General features: G+C 50.6%; 1 protein-coding gene across 8 annotated transcripts in view; it reads left to right on the top strand.

Moving 5' to 3' along the window:
• Positions 1 to 21,023, top strand: part of MAP4K3 (mitogen-activated protein kinase kinase kinase kinase 3) — a 1,115,786-nt gene that overhangs the window by 913,943 nt on the left and 180,820 nt on the right. For all 8 annotated transcript variants that reach the window (XM_085612074.1, XM_085612073.1, XM_085612071.1 and 5 more), the window contains one exon: positions 13,947 to 14,039. In XM_085612074.1, the coding sequence (XP_085468200.1) occupies positions 13,947 to 14,039 (93 nt within the window). The remainder of the gene's footprint in view (positions 1 to 13,946; positions 14,040 to 21,023) is intronic.

Below are 21,023 nucleotides of genomic sequence, written 5' to 3'. Positions count from 1 at the left end.
CTCTTCATAACTGTCCCCTCAGGCTCCTCACTGTCAAAACTGCCTTTCTTGTGGCCATCTCTTCTGCTAGCGGGATGAGTGAGCTTTAAGCTCTGCCTTCCAAGCCCTCTTTCTTCTTGGTGCATCCGGACAAAGTCGTGCTTAGAACTAGGCCTTTGTTTCTTCCTACAGTGGTAACACCTTTTCATGTAGGAAAATCATATCACTTTGCCCATATTTTTCCTAGCTCCGCATCCTTCCAAGGAGGAGGAGAGACTCCACCATCTGGACCCTAAACGTGCACTGCATTTTATTTTGACCGCACAATAGCTTTCCGGGTGGATGGTCAACTCTTTGTTTGGATATATAGGTGCCAAGAAAGGCCGGGCTGTTCAAAAACGTACCATCTCCCGATGGGTTGTCTTTTGCATAAATATCTGCTACGTTTTAGCGAAGAAAGATCCTCCAGCGGGGTTGCTTGCTCATTCCAGTAGGGCTATGTCAGCAACCACTGCGTCGGCACGTGGAGTCCCACTACTTAATATCTGCCAGGCGGCAACGTGGGCATCCTTGCACATGTTTACCTGACTGAAGACGGCTGAAATGCCAGAAACTGGTCCTAGGAAGCTTGTTTCCAGTCCAGGGAAGACATGAAAGCTTGGCAGTTCGGGCTGGACTGTTCCCATGAGGCACAGGGTCAGACTGATTTGCATATGGCCATGTCTGAACTGGGGTGGCAGAGTGGGCTAAAGAACGGTGATGGATTAAACCCAGATCAGTTGACTGGGGGTGAGTGCTTGCAATGTTCAACACTCCGTCCATCATTTCCTTTGGTTTTTGCTTTTTTTTTTTACCTGACATTACTGCCTGGACAGCCACGTTGGAGGGACGTCTATTTTGTCCATTCGGTCCTCCAGGACTTTCTTGTCTGAACTTGGTTCGCAGACCCTCCTCCGGGGATGGTATTCCTGGGGTATCTATTCCAAGGTAAGGAATTTACAACTAACATATGTCTCCTACAGATACATCCTTACCAAAGGTAAGTAACTTGTTCTTCAGGATCATGTATTCATTAAGTATATGAGAGACATCAATATGGGACAGGAGGACATTGATTTGCACTGACTAATTCAATATGATAATTCTAGATATTAAAATAGTATATTCACAAAAAGGAGGTAGTCCATTAAAGTAGCTCCCCCTTATGCCTGTCTTAGTGTAGCCCACTGAGAGAATTCACTGATATATTTATCTTAGAGGATTCACATCCCTGTAAATCTGAAATAAATAGTGGCAATTACATTATTCGAGTTTCAACTTGGTTTAGATCTTTCCTTTGTGTCCAAGTTGCTATAAAAAGTGTTACTGAACCTGCTACAATCATTGTTTAACCAAAGTAATGCTTGAATACAGTCCAGTTGGGCTTTTCACTTGCCAATGGTGCAAAATCAGGTATAGTTCATGTTTTTTTGTGACTTCAGAATAAAAGCTGACTGCAGCGTTTTCAGCTATGAATCGTTTTGTTCCTTCAGCAGCCCTCAACCCTGTCACATTTCTGTTGTCACCTTGAGGCTCTTGGAATTTATAGTGAGAGGCTTAAACATGCCACCCTGTAGAGCTGTTCTCATTCCATCCGTCCATCGTAGAGTTCCTCAGGGCTTCTCAGTGTTCTCCTTAATCTTTAGTTTTTAAACTTTTGTTTTTAATTTAGTACCTGATTTGACAGCAGGGGAAGACAAATATTACTACTAATACCCTACTATCAAAACCCTCTGCAACGTTGATTCAAACTCACCTCAACAACTTTCCTTTGTACGTAAAACCATTGTCTCCTATTAGCGCATACTAATGTTTTTTTTTTTAATGGCATTTATTAAAAATATTCATTCAATCAATTGAATTATGATTTGTGTATCTTTCTTCAATGTTTTGACACAACTTGTATGCAGAGTCCATCCAGCAAGCTCCGTCTAAACAATAAAACGATATTTTTCACAGGCATTTTGTACATAATCGGTAATCATGGAATACATCTGTGGTAGACCAACCCTACATTTACCCATTAGTCTCACACGTGTGCGCAGTGTATCACGCCAAACTTTACTTTCAGCTTATGTTGATTTACACTCTTGTTTAACATCTATATAATTTGTCAGCATCTTCAAACTTTTTTAAAAAGTCATACAGAATCTTCAGTGGGATTGTCAGTGGTTTTAATAATCACCACACAGTCATATTGTATTTTTGTCACAAATAACTATGGACGTAGAATATTTCTTATATTTACATAATCGATCTTGAAGCACTGTTGATATGAAGTGTGTTAATTGGTATCAATGACACACTTGAAATACTGCAAGTCCTTTCCTTTTGGAAATTTACAAGTCATTTTGAGTACCATGAGGTCACTTTTACTATATGGCTGTATAGCTTTCCCCAGATGTTTAGCCACTCTGATAACTTAGAGTTGTTGCAAATCATTCAAACATAGTATCTGAAAGAAACACGTTAGTTATATATTCCTTACCTTAGAATTGCCCCCAGGCGTCAGACTGGATCCGGAAAGATTTTTCGTCAGCAGTACCTCTGCTCGTCGGAAAGTGGCGTCGGTCGTCTCCGCGTTCAGTGTCATGGTCGCCCGGATGACGTCGCGGCAGCTACTTAGACACCGCCCTAGCGCGCTCACGTCAGTTCTTTATTTTTCTGTGCCAGCCAGCGCAGATCCGGGAAGAGCGGTACCTCAATCATTTTTTGACTAACTTTTTCTCAACTTTTGTCGACGTCTTTACTCGAGTCTTCGACTCCGTAAGGTGCACGAGGGATGCCCGGTTTCAATGCCTGCGGTTCCTGCCATCGCATGATGTCGGTGATGGATCCGCACCGCGTGTCTTTTTTGCCTGGAGCGCGACCACGACCCCAAGTCGTGCTCTGGCTGCCAGCTGTTGACGTCGAAGGCTTTGCGGGAGCAGTCCTGAAAGCTGCTTGAACACCGGCAGTCGGATCCGTGCCGTTCGAGGTCCCGGTCGAGAGGGAGGTCGAGGGACCGGTCGCGGAGCCATCGCCATTCCGGCTCGAAGTCATCGAAGTCTTCGCACTCGGGTCGGGTAAGTCGAAGCATCATCGCTCTTCGATTTCTCCTCGTCGGTCAACCAATCCGGCGAGGCTCGCGGGTGGTGCCACCCCCGCGGCTCCTCGAGCGGAGCCCGAAGCGTCGACTCCGAGCTTCCGTCTCTTTCCGGTACCAGGAGCAACCCCCGCCCAGCTTCGTTCGTTCTACGAGGCGATGCATGCCATTTTTGGGCAGACCGGCCATTTGGGGGGCCGAGGGCCTCACTGCCCGCTGCTCCAACCCCGGCGCCACAGGCCCCCCTTGGATCCAGGCCGGTGGAGGTGTAATGAGGTCAACCGGCGCCGATTCCAATGGCACCACTACTGTGCCCGACACCAGTTGGCCCCCCCGGCCCGCGTCGACCCCAGCCTCCTTTCCGATGTGGACGTCGGATCCGGCGCCAAGTGGGGTTTTCATGCCCCTGTTCACTCCTGGGGCCCCTTTCCACCCACAGTGGCACCCAGAGGAAGATGAGGAGGACTAGGAGGGTTCAGGTGAGCCTGAGCAGGACTGGAAAGAGAAACTGGGGGATGCCAGTGGTCTTGACACTTCACCCAACCATGGCATGTTGTCTCCTCCTACCGTGGCTACCGAGGAGGGAGTGTCATACGCTGTGGTGTTGCGTAGGGCGCTGAGGCTCTCAACCTCGAGCTTACTACGGTGGCGGTCAGGACTAACCTCCTAACTGAGGTGCTTCAACCGGCGACGAGCTCCTCGGAGACCTTGCTTCCGTTTTATGAGGCCCTCACCGACGCCCTTTTGGGCACCTGGTCCAGGCACAACACGGGGGCTCCTGTGGACAGGATGATCGCCTGACGCCACTGCCCGGCTCCGGGCAACCCCACTTTCCTCTCCCAAGACCCCACCCCAGAGAGCTTGGTGGTCCAAGCCTCCACCTCCAAAAGCGCATTCCCTACCGCTTCCCCAGAAAGGGAATCCAACAAGCTAGACCATCTTGGGAAGAAAATGTTCTCTTCCTCCAGCTTAGGACTGCGGTCCGTAAACACCGCATGTCTCTTGGGCCGTTATTCGCACTCAGTGTGGCATACGGTGGCGCAAGTGCTGCCTCAGTGTCCGGAGGAGGCCCGGACAGTGCTCTCCCAGGCTGTCGCCGCCGGGAGAGATGCAGCCATGTTTATGATCCATTGTGGGCTGGACACCGCCGACTCAATAGGCAGGACCATTTCAACATCGGTAGAGCTTCACCGCTAGCCCTGGATGAGGTCCGCTGGCTTTTCAGGGGATTTCCAGAATACCTTGATGGACATGCCCTTAGATGGCCGTCGCCTTTTTGGCGACAAAGCAGATAACGCCCTAGAGCGCATCAAGGACTCACAGGCTACGGCCAAGTCATTGGGTTTCTCCTCCCGTCGGGCGCAGTCTGCTTTTTGCCCAGTTCGTGGCTTCGGTAGGGGTGCCCCGCTACGTCCCACCCAGGGCCACAGGCTGCAGCAAGTTACCCAACCTTTGCGCGGCCGGGGACGTGGGAACCAACGTCATGGTTCCAGGACCCAGCGAGCAGCCCAGTCCACCAACCCCCCCTTTGCAGCAGCCTCCGAACCCTCCTAGTCTGACCTTTCAGGCCCATCAAACACCAGTGGGCGGCAGGATTCGCCATCACCTCCCCCACTGGTTCATAATCACTTCGGACAGGTGGGTTTTGCAAATAGTCCGAAGGGGCTTCTCCCTCCCCTTCGAGATTAAACCCCTCCAGCCAATCCACCACCATATCACCGCATGTCGGAAGTTCATCTGGCGCTTCTCCAACAGGAAGTTACGGCTCTCCTGGCCAAGGGAGCCATTGAACGCATTCCTGTCCCAGAAGTAGGTTGTGGTTGCTACTCCCACTACTTTCAGGTTCCCAAGAAGGACAAGGGCCTACGTCCTATCTTGGACCTCAGGGACGTCAATCGCTTCCTCTGGAAGGAGAAGTTCAAGATGTTGACGCTTACTCAGGTCTTGTCTGCCCTCGACCCGCAAGACTGGATGGTAGCGTTGGACTTGCAGGAAGCTTATTTTCACATCCCCGTCCTGCCGGTCCACCGGCGTTATCTGCGGTTCACGGTAGGCCATGAGCACTTTCAGTTTACCGTGCTCTCCTTTGGCCTTACCAGCGCACCTCAGGTATTCACGAAAGTGATGGCAGTGGTCGCACCTCATCTGCGCAGATCTGATAGAGACATCTAGCCGCAGATTCCTTAACTTAGAATATCCCCAGGCGTCAGACTGGATCTGGAAAACTTTCCACAGCACCACCTCTGCGTGCCGGGGGGCGGCGCCGCATGGCTCCGCCCTGACGTCGTCCACAGACGTGACGTCAGCGGAGCCATATAAACCCCTCCCGGCACGCCCGTTCAGTCGCCACATAGCCCTGTGCAGCTTCCTGTGCTGACATCGGCTGCGGCACGGAGTTTGACGCCCTGCAGGTGGAGGTCAGGACGCCGTCGGTCCGTGCCCAGATCGAGTCCCCTCTGGAGGTTCTCGACGTCGATGCGACACTGACGCGGCGGTGGTCGATGCCGGTGACAGCGCCTATGACTCCTCTTTTACAGGAGGATGAGATCCCTCTGGGCTCACCGTGCCCAGGGTGGTTTCGGTGCCCCTTGGTACAGGTGCCTAGCGTTCCATGGTCTTTGGATCAACCTCAGGCCCCTCCATCTTTACTGTCTCGTGGACGAGTTAGTCTCCAACCTTCCCCGACCGATGTTTTTTTGTCTCCCCCCAGAATGGCGACAGAGGCTAGTGCTGCTTTGGTGAGGGCTGTTCGCAGAGCGTCGGATATTCTTTGCTTGCAGCCCCCTGCGCTTTCCCTGCCCTCTGATCCTTTACTGGATCTTCTCCACATGGGGCCTGTGGACATGGAGTCCTTGCTGCCCCTTGGTGGGTCTTTGTTTGACATCCTGCTTGGTACATGGGCACAGCCCTCCTCTGGTGACCCTGTTGATCGGCCATTGCTCGCCGGCATCGCCCGGCACCAGACCATTCGGTCTGCTTGTCCCTTCACCATAGAGCTCCGGGTCTGGTTGTCCAGGCGGCTTTCGCTTTACAGCCATCTTCCGCTCTACCATTGCTGCCTCCCACTAGGGAGTCTCGGTGGCCGGAGACCTGTGGTCACCACATTTTTGCTTCCGCCAGTGCGGGCATCCGTGCCTTGAACACATCTTGCGTGTTCGCACGTGCTTCCTTTGCGACTTGGCTGAGCTCCTTCTTACTTCTCTCCCAGAAGGGCCCTGGGCTGACTTACATCGCCTTCTTCTTGATGGCCGTGAAATGGCACAATTTTCCCTTCGATCGGCCCTGGATGCTACTGACTCTGTGGGCAGGGCAATGGCCCAGTCGGTTGCTTTGCGCCGCCATGCATGGCTGCACGATAGTCATTTTCCCGACAATGTTCGGCACGCTCTTCGGGATCTGCCATTCAATGGCGTGGATCTTTTTGACTGCCACGCTGATTCAGCGGTCTCCCGCCTCATGTCTGGTCTCCAGTGATTTTCTGCTCCTTGCGTTCTGGCTTTCTCCCTTGTGGCCTATCTTTTCTTGTGCATAGGCAGCGTTGCCTTGTTTGTTTTGGACCCTGGGTTCATGACGGAATACCCAAATGGTCTAGGCGGCTACTCCGCCGTGTTTGCCTTTGTTCAGTACAGCTGGTCCTGCCTTCCTTTTAGTCCTCTGACTGTGAGCTTGTCTCAAGAGGAACCCCCCTTGCCGGGGTTAAGACTTACCCTATGTGGGGTATTTGCTGGCTATTGTGTAGCTGCCTTTCTACAAGGAAGGCTTGGTACGCTCCTGTGGAGTCTTTTTCACAGAGATTCTTCTGTGGATCAGTCTGTCCTCTCTTTCTGATGTTATGCGACCCACAGGTTGGAGTCGCTCTATTGCACTTTCAGTTAGGGTTGGGGTCTATGGTTGTTCGTAGTACTTAGAAGAATCGGTAGAGGTTCCCTACCGTCAGGCTTCAGCCTCGCCTGCCTTTCCCAGGGGTGTTTTTCAGCTTTGCTCCTCTTTGTCCATGTTGGTTGCTCTTTTTATCGCCAGCCACTGTCCCTTGGGACCCCTTGTTCTGTTCCGGCACAGTTCATCCGCAGTTGACACCCTGCCATCTTATAGCGCCAGGGCAGAGCCGCTGCGTGGCACACTTCTTCAGTGTTTGCACGTAGTGTGGGAGCACCCTGGTATGTTCACTATCATGGGGTGCCTGCGTTCTTTCTTCCGCTTCTGTGGTGACTGGTTCTACCCTCCACTCTCCGAGATGGGTAATGCTTTCTCGTACTTCAGCCCTGTCTGGACTTGTCTATAGGCGGTGGCGTCTTCGCCATGTACGTCTATGCTGTACACTGCCTTGTGCCCTCATTTTCTGGGCACTTCCCAAACAGGAGTTTTTCCTATTTCTCTACTGCTTTCCACGCAGGTGTTTTCCACGCTTCTGCTTTGGGTTCCTACTGTAACACTCTCAGTGGCAGTGTTCTCTTCAGGAAACTCCCTTTCTTGGGTGGTCTTGTCTGTACATCCCTGGCCATTACGTTGGTCCTGAGTGTTCCCACTTTCGTGTCCTACTCCATCTCCTCATCTGTCTAGAGAGGGACATTGGCTCCTCCCGGAGGGGTGGCTGGTGTCGCTTACGGATCTGGACATTGTCCTGTCCAACTCTGCTTCAACATGACTGTTGGTACTTATGGCGTACCCTTGTCTTGTTTTATGCAACACATTCTTTTTAGATGTGAATCTTTCTAAGTATATTTCTGCTCTGTGCTCTTCCCACAGCAGGGTCGCGCAGGCAACGTTCCTTGCTGCGGTGTTCGTGGTCTTCACCCCGGTCTGCTCATTGGGCGAGCCCCTGTATGTGTCTGGCTTGCGGGAGGCCACTTTTTGCTGGTTGCCTACCTGGTGATGAGTCCTTCACATTTGAGCTGCTCACGCTACCCTACAGGGGGATTTTCCTGTTCTTAGTGTGGTTCTGCCGTCCACACTGTATGCTTCTGTGTATTCCTGTTTTCCACATGAATACCAGTCTTCCTGTGGTCCTGTTCTGGGTGCTTCTGCTTGTTGTCGTCAGCACACTCACATGTCTTTGTGAAGGAGCGAATGCGTACTGAAGTGTCTTGTGTTTCTGGTATACAGCACTTTCTGGCCATGGGTCGGAATCCTGGCGATGCTGCCCCACGTATCTTAGCTGGTGCAGGTTCAACAGTGCTTTTTTCCACTGTTGTGCATACTCGTCCGGTATGCGTTGACTCTGTCATACTGTTTTGTCCTCTCTCTGGGTCTTGCTTCCTATCGATACATCGGATCCTGTGGATCCATCGGGCCCTAGGCTCAGTTCATCTTCTTTTCGAAGCCATGAACTCTTACTTCCGCACCGGCATTTCTGGCTCTGTGCTTTCTTTCTCTCAACCCAGTATACACACTGGGGTTTTCGTGCTGTTTTTTGATGGCTTGTGGTGCCTTTGCCTCCCATTGTTTTCCGCTCTTTTCAGAGCTTTGTGGTCTGGTGTTGGCTGCGCTGGCATTGCTGTCCCCACTGTGTTTCGTCACCTTGTTGATGGAACTTAGTGGGGTTCCGTCGCAGACCCGCCTCCTCTATTGGTATGGCTTTGATTTCTATTCCAAGTTAAAGAATCGGCGGCTAGATGTCTCCATCAGATGGACGAGTTACTTATCTTCGGTAACGATGTATCTGGTAGAGACACAGTCTAGCCGCAGATTCCTTAATGCCTGCCTATCCTCCCTGTTCTGCAAGGACTTTTTCAGGTTGGGTTCCTGCATTCGCCTTCCTCCAGGTGGCTTTGTCTTTCTGCGGGGTGACATCTTCACTTCACTCCTCAACGGGATGCTTCATTCTGTTTTGCTTGCTCTACTCCACCCATTCTCGTGATTGGGTGGTATGCTCTTGTGTCAAGTGTCCTTTTACATCGCTACGTCCTGGGTCGTCCAGTGTGGGGCCTACTCATATTCCCCCCCCCCCCCCCCCCCACACTTTTTTTTCTCAAACGCCTGGAGGTCTCTTTCCTTCCCTGCAGTCCATTGGTTTGAAGTCTATTGGCTCTGCCTCAGTCTATAGGTCTCTTACAGGGGATACAACGTCCCTTGCTGGTGTCGACTTGTGGTGGATTGTCAATGCTCATGTGTTCCGGACTTGTCCTTCACAACTATATATTGTGGTTGCAGAATTTCTGTCGTCTGCCACGATGTTTTTTCACTTCTTCTGCCTCCGGGGAGGGTTTAGCCTTTGCTTTTGCGGGGTTGCTTCTCAGAGCTGGGCTCTGCTCTTTCCCTTCACTATTTTTCAGTATACAGTGCCTGGCACTGTCCTTTATGGTGCTGTTCTGACGGATACTTCTGCCTGTGGATTCCTCACCTTATGAATACCCCCGGCGCCAGCATTCCACGGGAAATTCTTTCCTAGCTCTCCTACGTCGACAAGGACGTCACAATATCACGGCTCCGCTCGCGACACCGTATGACGTCATCTGAGCCATAAGAGGACCTCGTCGCCGTGCTGACAACCGTTCCCTTTTTTCCGCGCCGTCGACGCTTAACGGTTTATCTTAGGGCTCTCCATTTTCTTCGAGGAAAACTTTGTATCTGTTGTTTGTTTCCTGATTGCTACTTCCAGGAAGACCGGATTTAAACCCTGCAGTGTGTGGCGGGCATATGTCAATCACGGACCCGCATGAAGATTGCCTCTGGTGTTTATCTTCGGATCATGACGTCCAGGAGTGTCTAAGCTGCAGGAAGATGAATCCTAAGGCCATTATGGAGCGTGAGGCTAAATTGTTAATGGCCTAAGCCAAAAAGGAGAAGAGAGGTCGTAAGAGGGCGAAGTCTTCGTCGTTCCATACATCGAAGTCGAGGAAGCATAAGAAGTCCAAGAGGAGGCATGGCTCTTGACACCGTTCTTCGAAGGCCTGGGGCCTCGAGGTCGCCGACTCCGACTGAACGGCCTTGAAGGAAGGACTTAGTTTCACCATATCCTTCTCCTCAGGTGACGCCGGTTCCATCTCCGGCATCGCTGGCTTCGAAAGGCTCTTAACAACATGAAGACTCACTGACTCCAGCGATATCTCTGGTGCCGAGGGAGTCGACTCCAGGCCGAGTGTCTTCTCCGGTGCGGGCGCCGTCCCCGGCTCCACAGCCTCCAGCTCGACCTCAGGAAGTTACGGATCCATATCCTGCTTTTCCTGCAACTGGTTCAGACTCTTCGCATTTCCTTAATGCGATGTTTGGCATGTTTGCCAAGGCCTCTGCCCCCTCCGACGCGCCTTCGGACCCCGTGGGTCCTTTGGCCTTTACTTGGGTATTCCACAATTTTATCCTCAGGCACCCTTTATGCCTTTCTTGCCGTCGACTCCAGCTTGGCATTTCCCGGCGCCGAGGTCTTCCACTCCGGCTCCACGGACTCCTTCGGCTGTTGATTCGGCTCCGCCTCGAGTTCGATCGGCATCGAGATTCGAGGCTGATGCTCCTCCGTCAACGCCGTTGATGGCTTCACCGACGTCGCATGTGGCGACGCAGATTCCTAGGAAACGCTCTAGGAGAAAGGCGCAGAGGATCCTTGAAGAGGAGTATGCACAGATTCTGATGGATACTTCTGCCTGTGGATTCCTCACCTTATGAATACCCCCTGCGCCAGCATTCGGCGGGAAATTCTTTCCTAGCTCTCCCACGTTGACAAGGACGTCACAATATCACGGCTCCGCTCGCCACACCGTATGACGTCATCGGAGCCATAAGAGGACCACGTCGCATCGGAAGTATCTCCGGTTCACGGTAGGGTCGCAACATTATCAGTTTGCGGTTCTTCCGTTCGGTCTTACTTCCGCTCCTCGAGTCTTTACAAAGGTGATAGCGGTGGTAGCGGCTCATCTCAGAAGGTATGGGGTTCCTGTTTTCCCCTACCTGGACGACTGGCTGTTGAAAGCGGAGTCTCCAGAGTTGGTTTTGCGCCACTTACAGGTAACAGCTCATCTGGTATTCAATTTGGGTTTTTCGATAAATGTACCCAAATCTCACCTGGTGCCTTCTCAGCGCAGCCTGTTCATAGGGGCAATACTGGACACTTCTGTGTGTCGATTATTCCCGCCTCCGCAGAGGATTCTCGACATACAGGAAATGATTCCTTTATTTCACGATGGAGTGGTTGTTCCAGTCCTGAAGGTCCTACGCCTGCTCGGTCTGTTCGCCTCCTGCATTCTGTTGGTCCCCCATGCACGCTGGCACATGAGGGCACTCCAGTGGTGCCTCCGCAGGCAGTGGTGTCAGCACAACGGATATCTCGGGAGAAGGTCAAGATCTCCAAAGAAGCTGCTGCGGAGCTGATTTGGTGGCGTGTGCAGGGCAACCTGTCTCAAGGAAAGCCCTTTCCTGCATTTGCTGGGGTTCTCCATCAATGTGCCGAAGTCGCACCTGATTCCCTCTCAGAAGCAACTCTTCATCGGAGCTGTTCTGGACACAGCGCAGTTTCGGGTCTATCCTCCCGAACAGCGAGTCCGGGATATTCAGGCTATGAGTACTAAAGATCAGGCGCGACCAGGCACAAGTCATTCTTGTGGCGCCGGATTAGTCTCGAAGAGTCTGGTATCCCGAGCTGCTCAACATGGCCATTGATCCCCCATCCGACTGCCTCTTCGGAAGGATCTTCTGTCGCAGCAGCAGGGGACGCTCCTCCACCCAAACCTGTCCAGTCTCCACCTCCTTGCGTGGAGATTGAGCGGCGGCAGTTGACGTTTTTCGACCTGCCTCCTGAAGTTTGTGACGTAATCTTGGCAGCCAGACGTCCCTCCACTAAATGGTATACGCCTGCAGGTGGAACACATTTGTGGCATGGTGCACAGCAGAGGCTTTGGATCCCCTTTCTGCCCCTCTTTCTGAAGTATTCCTTTTCCTTCTCTCTTTAGCCTAGCATCGCTCTGCTCTGGGTACTATCAAGGGCTACCTTTCTGCCTTTGCTGATTTCCTTTGGCTGCCATATCAGACTTCTCTTTTCAATTCCCCGTTAGTTAACCGTTTCTTGAAAGGCTTAACGCATCTTTTTCCCCCAATTCCATTTGTTCTGCCTTAGTGGGACTTAAATCTTGTACTGACTTTTTTTGTTGTGCGCTCCCTTTGAGCCGCTTCATAAGTCCTTTACACCTCTTGACTCTTAAAACTGCTTTCCTGGTAGCCATCCCTTCCGCTAGGCGAGTGAGTGAGCTCCAGGCTCTTTCTTCAAAACCTCCTTTCTTGTCTGTTTCTCCGGACAAGGTGGTTCTCAGGACCAGTCCCTCCTTTGTTTGTTAAGGTGGTCACTGCCTTCCACATCGTGCAGACCATTACTTTGCCCACCTTCTTTCCACCTCCGCATCCTTCAAAGGAGGAAGAGAGGCTCCACCGTCTGGACCCAAAGCGTGTGCTCTCCTTCTATCTGGATCGCACAAAACAGTTCTGGGTGTATGATCAACTTTTTGTTGGCTACATGGGTGCAAAGAAGGGCCGGGCCGTACACAAACGCACCATTTCTCGATGGGTCATGCTGTGTATCAAGGCTTGTTATTCTCTGGCTAAAAAGGAGCCACCAGCCGGGCTATGCGCTAACTCCACCAGGGCGACAGCAGCCACTACTGCCTTGGGAAGAGGAGTGCCTCTGAATGACATCTGTCAGGCTGCCACGTTGGCATCGCTGCACACTACTGTCTGGACAGCCAAATCCGGAGAGACTGCTTCTTTGGCCGTTCTATTCTCCAGGACTTTCTGGTGTGATCTTGGTTCGCAGACCCACCACCGGGGTTGGTATTGCCTGGGTATCTATTCTAAGGTAAGGAATCTATAACTAACGTGTTTCTTTCAGATGCACAAGTTACTTATCTTCGGTAACGATGTATCTGAAAGAAACATTAGTTAGTTATAGATTCCTTACCGCCCCACCCATCCTCCCCGTTCTGCGAACTGATTTCTAGGATTAAGGACATCCTTTCAGGGCCCAGTTTTGTGCACCAATGGTTGTGTCTTGCATGGCTCTGCGTTTCTGGCGCGGAAAGTCGTGTACAGAATTGACGTCCGTGCGCGAGGGAGGCATCTAAGTAGCTGCTGCAACGTCATCCCGGTGACCACGATGCCGACGACGAACGCGGAGCCGACCGACTCCACCTTCCGACACGCAGAGGTACTGCTGACGAAAAATCTTTCCGGATCCAGTCTGACGCCTGGGGGTAATTCTAAGGTAAGGAATCTATAACTAACTAATGTTTCTTACAGATATATCGTTATCGAAGGTAAGTAATTTGTGCATTAGACATTCCCCATTTATGAATTTATTGATGTCCATTAAAAAAATAAAGAAGCGATATGATTAAAAAAGTTACCTTTTGAGATATTGTGCAGGAAACGTGTGCACTTGTCAGCACTGCAGTGCGTTAGCAAGGTCAAAACCAAAGGCCTCTAAAATTTGATTCATTCAGAGAGTGCCTTTCACCCAACTGTGCTCGATTTATATCTTGGTGAAATGATTAGAGAAGGTATATGCTTTTCACTTTAGTCTTTAACTCAAAATACTGATGGTTACTCTATCTTTTGTCACAAAGAAAGGTCGTCGATCCCTGTTTGTTTTTAGTGTGTTGGATCAACAAAATGTATCATAACTTCCATAGAGTTTAAATCCATTTGTCTTAATCTCAGTGCTTTTTGTTCCTCATCTTTTTTGTGCTGTTTGAGATTGATTGAGTTCCAGAATTTACATACCTCGTAAAAATGTATCTCCGTTTGTGCTGGAAAAGTCATGTATGTTCATGTGCTGTTTAAATTGTAAGTTCTCTGACAAATCGTTCTGGTATCCCCTTTCTGGCTTTAACTAACTCAACTTGTATTAAACTCATTTTCTTCCTAGACTCTATAAAGATAGTAAATTTGCAAGGAAGGTTAAAATCCAGTAGAAAGCTCTCATCGGAACTCACATTTGATTTTCAAATAGAATCTATAGGTGAGTGGATTTTTAAAATGTATTTTACTCGTGTTACTCCATTGTAATGCTCACTTTTAATGGTTACCTCTTCTTGCAGATTCCTGCAATAATGCACTCTTTGTGTTTAGATTAGATCTGGAAATTTCAAGTTCACCTCTTTGGGTAGTCAGCAGTGCCATTGTGTTAAGCGTGTTGGCTCCCATTGGCACCACCCTCACCCTTAACATGAGCGCCTCTTTTTCTGCCCAACACAGATCCAAGGAATTAAGGGCCATAAATAGTTTTCTCTGGATCTTTCCACTTTTGTATGCACTTAAAAATAAAGATCACTTGAGGCTATTTAGATCAAAAAGCAGATGATGCCTTTCATGCTGCCTTAAACCAGGATGCTTGTTTCCGGTCCAGGAAGGACCTGGCTTGGCATTTCAGGCTGGACTGTTCCAATGAGGCGCAGGGCCAAGACTGATATGCATATGGCTGGGTCTAGACTGCGATGGCATGTAGAGTAAAAGAACGATGAATTTAACCCAGATCTATTGACTAGGAGTGAATGTTTGATTTACTCTGCATTCTGTCCATCATCTGTGTCTCATTTGCTTTCTCACCCTAAGTGTGGCAGGTATGTCCAGACGTGGGTCCCGGGCTCACTGTGCCACTGGATTCACGCTAGCCTGGCTGATGACTGGTGATGCCCCGAAACCGGTCCCAGGATGCTTGTTTCCGGTCCAGGGAGGACCTGGCTTGACATTTCTGGCTTGACTGTTCCCATGAGGCACAGAGTCAAGACTGATTTGCATATGGCTGGGTCTAAACTGGGGTGTTATGGTGAGCAAAAGAATGATGGATTTAACCCAGATCTATTGACCTAGGGTGAATGTTTGATTTGCTCTGCATTCCATCCATCATCTGTGTGTCTTTTGCCTTTAACCAAGAGGTACATGAAATATTGGCTTCTTCCTCAAAGGATTGCTTTAGAACCCACGTGGAGCAAAACCTCCACAGAGGCTTCTCTTGATCGCCGTTTAGACCATTCTCAGAAGACCAGATTTCTGATGGATACCTCTACCTGCAGATTCCTCACCTGTAGAGCAAACCCTGTCGTTTGACTGGATCCGTAATATCTCAAAGCTGTTAAGTCATCAGTAGAGGGTGCTGCACCCAGTGGATGGCGTAAGTGACATCAGGCGACGTCACTGATGCCCTAAAGCTCCTATTATGGCGCACCAATCTCGGTTCTCTTATTTCCGCACCTTTGACGTGGATCCAGAGCTTCTCTGCCTGAGGATTTTTTTCCTCACAAATTCCTACGACTTTTGCAGTACCGTGCCTCCTTCCAACAAATCGGGGATCTGAAAAAGACACGTTAGTGACAGATTCCTTACCTTAGAATAGCCGCAGGCGTCCGACTGGATGCGGAAAGTTTTTTTGTTAGCAGTACCCCTGCGCGTCAGTAGGTGGCGTCGTGCCGCTCCGCGTCTGTCGCTGGCATCGTATGCGCTGAGATGACGTCACGGAGACTACTTAGGCGCCACCCTTGCGCGCAGACGTCAGTTCTTCCTTTTTCCGCGCCAGTAAGCGCAGATCTGGTTAGAGCACGTACCTTAGTCACTTTTTGACAATCTTTTTGAGACTTTTTGTATCCTGTAAGTTTGAGTTTGGTGCCGTAGGGATGCCTGGTTTTAAGTCTTGTGGGGCCTGCCGGTGCAATATGTCGGTGGTGGACCCCCACAACGTCTGTCTCTACTGCCTGGAGAGCTACCACGACTCCCGGGCCTGCATGGACTGTTTGGCCATGGCCCCGAAGGCCTTGAGGGAGCGGCGCCAGAAGCTGTTTGAGGTCCGGCACTCGTCCCCGCGCCGTTCGCGGTCCAGGGGCCGCTCCAGGGAACGCTCGCGGGGCCACCATCATCTCTCCTTGGGCTCCAAGTCTTCACCCTCGGATTCGGGTAAGAGATGATGTGAGAAAGTGCCATCTTTCTTGCATGGTATGCCCCCACTTTTTGCTGAATTGCTGATGTAGTTTGACTGAGAGTGCCCTGGGCTCCTGCCAATCAGGTACCCAGGACCTATGTTCCTTCCCTAAAACTGTGTTGAAGCCTAAACCCAATTGGCATCTCTGGCCACATGTCAGCCCCTGGTAAATGGTACACTAGGTACCCAGGGCCCTGTGACCAGAGAAGGCCCCCAAGGGCTGCAGCACTTATTGTGCCACCCCATAGAGGCCCTGTACCCTGACACACACACACTGCCCTTGCAGGCTGAGTGTCTGGGTGCAGAACAAAACAGAGAGTCGACATGGCACACATCCCTGTGTGCCATGCCCACAACACACACTGTCCTGGCATACATCAGCCACCCCTCTAGCTGGGTGCCCTATGCCAGTGGTGTGGGTACAGGTGCATGGGCCCTGTGCCCCTACAGTACCCAGGTCCATTCCTGGGCACTGTAAGTGCAGTGCTGCCATTAAGAGTATATGGTGCTGGGAGGTCAACAAGAACTCCACAGCACCATGATGGCAACACTGAAGTCTGAGAAGTTTGGTATCAAACTACTCAGCACATTAAACCCGCACTGATGCCAGTGTGGTATTTAATGTACCATGCACGACAGAGGGCATCTTAGACATGCCCCCTGAACCTAACCTACAATCCACGTCTTGTCTGAGGGGCTGCCTAGGCTGCCACACAGCAGACATGTTGCTGGACCCCTGGGTAGAGAGCCATCCGCTCTCCTGGGCCTGTAACAATGCACATCCTGGGCGAGATGCTAGGTCTCCTCCCCCAGGATGGGCTGGGGAAGCTTCAAAGGCATGCCGCCTTTTGTGAGCTTCTCCAGGCCACTTGCTGTACTCAGCAACTGGTCCCTAACGGTTCTGACCCCCGCTCTAGCGGGAAGACTGGCCGGAAGGAAAGGGGGTGTGCCAGCCTCTGCCAGCCCCACCCCTCAGGTGGGGGTGACTAGGTGAAGCACATCTCCGGGCTCTCGCCATCTTGAAGATGGGAATCCCTGCCCAATCAGGACTAGGCTACTGCCTCCCTCCCACGGTACAATGGCAGGATAGGGGGTGTACCCACCCCAGGGAAGGGACCAATTGGTCCCCGCCCCGTACCTACCTGTAACGCCCCTAAATTTTGTATTTAGGGGCACCCTGAACCTTCCTTCCTCAGATCCAGATTCCGAAACAAGAAAGAAGGACAAGGAACAAGAAGACCTGCTGTGTAGCTGCTAACAAGAGGAAGACACCAACTGCTTTGGCCCCAGCCCTACCGGCCTGTCGACCCTCGAACCTGCTCCTGCTAAACCCCGGCATCTCCAGTGGTCAGCAACCTCAAAAACCCTGGAGGACCTGACTGCCATGTGACTCTGACTACCTGGGACTCCCACGAGCGGTGGTACTGCTCAAAACAAGTAACTGACCCCTGGCATCAGCCAGGAACCGCAAACCCTGCACACTCTGCACCCGCCAAGCCTGGCCTGTGCCGGAGTGAACAAAGACCACGAGGACGACCCCACGGCAACTGTGACCCCGAGTCCAGCACCCAAGGACCTCACTCGACACTCCTGAAGAAGCCTGCAGCCTCAGAACAAGGTGCCCCCCCAACCGCGATCAACAGAGGGTAAGATTTCCCGACACCAAAAGGCACCCCTGCACCCGGCGCCCCGCGGCCCCCTGTGCTCAATCCCGGGGTACCTACCTATCCTCCAACTACCCAACTTACCTCTCGAAGTGGTGGTGGCACCTGAAGAATCCTCGTCCCGAGCTTGCAGTCTTTTTCTAAACCGGAGATTTCCCATTGAAATCAATTGAGCGTCCGAAGGCTCAAAAGCACCCGGCACCCAGCCGCCCGAGTGGCCCTGGCAGTGCAACCTCTACACCTACCTACTTCCCCACTTGCCCTGAGTAAGTGACCAGGAGCCCAGCTCCCACAGCCGCGTGGCCTGCTAGTCAGCAGCCACCAACCAAGGCCCCCCTATCCCTCATAGGATAACATTGGGCCTAACTCTCTCTCTGCACCCGGCCGCCCTAGTGCTGCTGGGGTGAACCAACTGTACCTACCTGACCCTGGGGGACTCCCGAGTCTATTCCCAGAACCTCAACTCTGCCAGTCGAGTACTTACCTTTAAACCGATAACTCAATTTCCTTCATAGGGTAACATTGACTGGCTTTTTCCTGAATTTTTTTCTAACTGTGGACTTTTCAAAACTTAAAATAGTCACCAAAAATCAGCCGAGTAACGAAAACGAAAATACTCACCTGCTCTTAGGTGAGCTCCCAGTGCTGGATCTTGGTGCCCAGCGCTGACTCTGAAAACTACTTACAACTGTACTTACCAGTAACCCAATTTTCTTCCATAGTAAATCATTGACTGTTTTTCTGTGAAATTTCTTCTAAGTGTCAATTTCTGCAATCTTTAAATATTCTTTAAAAATCGTATAATATCTGAAAACGTAATTACTTACCTGTTTTGGATAAAGGTCCCAGTACTGAGTCTAGGCACCTAGTACTGGATTACAAAAGTAACGAGAACATACTATACCTGCAACTTGAATTTTCTGCCATAGGGAATCATTGACTGTTTTCTATGAAATATTTTCTAAGTGTCAACTTTAAAAATAGCAAAATATTTTCTAAAAATCATCACAGTAATTAAGTCGACTTTTATCACTTGATTCCAAGAACTGACCCAGGACTGAATCTAGGATCCAGTCCTGGAATTCCAAAAGTAATCTGTGGCAAATAACATGAAACTTCCATTGAAATCAATGCATTATTGTGTTTAAAATAGTGTTGCCTATTGCAACCACTTGTAACTGTTTACAAAAGTCAATTGCATATTGCAAAAGTATTTATATAAAGCATCTCATTCTGAGAAAGTATATTTTAATTCCAATTGTTGGTTCTAAAATAAAAAAAGCATATATTTTTTATATATAAACCATTGGCCTAGAGTTCAGTTATTGAGTGTGTTAGACCATTTGCTGAGTGTGAGACCATTTGCTGACTAAGTGTGTACAACAAATGCTTTACACTGTCCTCTGATACTGCCTTACTGCTCGACCAAGCTACCACTTTAGAGAGTAAGGTTATATCTAACTTTAGCCTCTGCCAAACCTCTGGGGACTGTGGACTCTGTACACACTGTACCTATTTGGAAACAGTATATACAGAGCCACTTTCTCACACCGGGCCCAAGTCATCCTTGTGGCTCCGGATTGGGCACGAAGATACTTGTATCTAGAGCTACTCAGCATGACTATCGATCCCCCGATCCCACTGCCTCTTCGGGAGGATCTTCTGTCGCAGCAGCAGGGGATGGTCCTCCACCCGAACCTGTCCAGCCTCCACCTCCATGCGTGGAGATTGAGCGGCGACAGTTGACAGCCTTTGATCTTACTCCCGAAGTCTGTGATGTCATTCTGGCAGCCAGGTGTCCCTCCACTAAGATGGTATACGCCTGCCGGTGAAACAAGTTTGTGGCATGGTGCACAGCTCTGCTCTGGGCACTATAAAAGTTTATCTTTCGGCCATCTCCGCCTTTCTAAGACTTCCAGATCAGCCTTCTCTTTTTAAGTCCCTGGTTGTTAACCGTTTCTTGAAAGGCATTACGCACACGTTTCTTCCTGTGCCTTTCATAATGCCTTAATGGGACTTAAATCTTGTCTTGACATATCTGATGTGCGCTCCTTTTGAGCCCCTTCATTGCCTGTCCTTTATGTCTTCTTACTCTCAAGACGGCTTTCCTGGTAGCTATCACCTCTGCCAGAAGAGTGAGTGAGATCCAGGCTCTTTCTTCTAAACCTCCTTTCCTTTCTGTTCATCCGTACAAGGTGGTTTTAAGGACCCGTCCTTTTTTGCTAAAGGTCGCCATGCCCTTCCACATCGGACGGACCATCACTTTGCCCACCTTCTTTCCACCTCCGCATCCTTCAAAAGAGGGAGAGGCTCCACGTTTGGACACAAAACGTGCGTTTTTGTTCTATCTGAAGCGCACACAGCAGTTCCGGGTGGATGACCAGCTCTTTGTTGGCTACGTGGGCGCCAAAAAAGGTCTAGCCGTGCACAAACGAACCATCTCTCGGTGGGTCGTTCTGTGCATCAAAGCTTGTTATTCGTTAAGAAGGAGCCTCCTGTGGGGCTACGTGCCCATTCTACCAGGGCAACGGCAGCCACTACTGCCTTGGGACGCGGCGTTCCCTTGCAGGATATTTGTCAGACAGCTACGTGGACCTCGCTGCACATGTTTACCAAGCATTACTGCCTTGACAGTCAAGTCCGGAGAGACGGTTTCTTTGGCCGTTCTGTTCTCCGTGACTTTCTGGTGTAATCTATTTGCAGACCCACCACCGGGGTTGGTATTGCTGGGGTATCTATTCTAAGGTAAGGAATCTATCACTAACGTCTCTCTTTCAGATGCACAAGTTACTACTTGTGTAACAATATATCTGTAAGAGACATTAGTTAGTGATAGATTCCTTACCACCCCACCCATCCTCCCCGTTCTACGAACAGATTTCTAGGGTTAAGGTCATCCGCTTTCAGGGCCCTAGTTTCATGGCACCAGTGGTCAGTTTCTTGCATGGCTCTGCGTTCCTGGCGCGGAAAGTCGTGTACAGAACTGACGTCAGCGCACATGGGTGGCGCCCAAGTAGTCTCCGTGACGTCATCTCGGCGCATACGACGCCAGCGACGGACAAGGAGCCTCACGACACCACCTACTGACGCACAGGGGTACTGCTAATGAAAAAACTTTCCGGATCCAGTCTGACACCTGGGGATATTCTAAGGTAAGGAGTCTATCACTAACTAATGTCTCTTACAGATATATCGTTACACAAGTAGTAACTTGTGCTTTAAACCCAGTAGGGAGTGTGAGGGACAGATGTCCATTACTGCCCCCCATGTTTGTCTGTGGTGTTTAGGGTCTGACCAGGACTCCAGGGCCTGGTACCCTTGCCACAGCATGCACCCTAAGGCCATAAAAGAGCGGGGGCTATAGAAG

This window comes from Triturus cristatus, chromosome 6 (assembly GCF_964204655.1).
Source record: "Triturus cristatus chromosome 6, aTriCri1.1, whole genome shotgun sequence".
Classification (NCBI taxonomy): domain Eukaryota; kingdom Metazoa; phylum Chordata; class Amphibia; order Caudata; family Salamandridae; genus Triturus; species Triturus cristatus.
The sequence above is the reverse complement of the archived record's forward strand: the minus strand, read 5'-3'. Positions and strand labels throughout refer to the sequence as shown.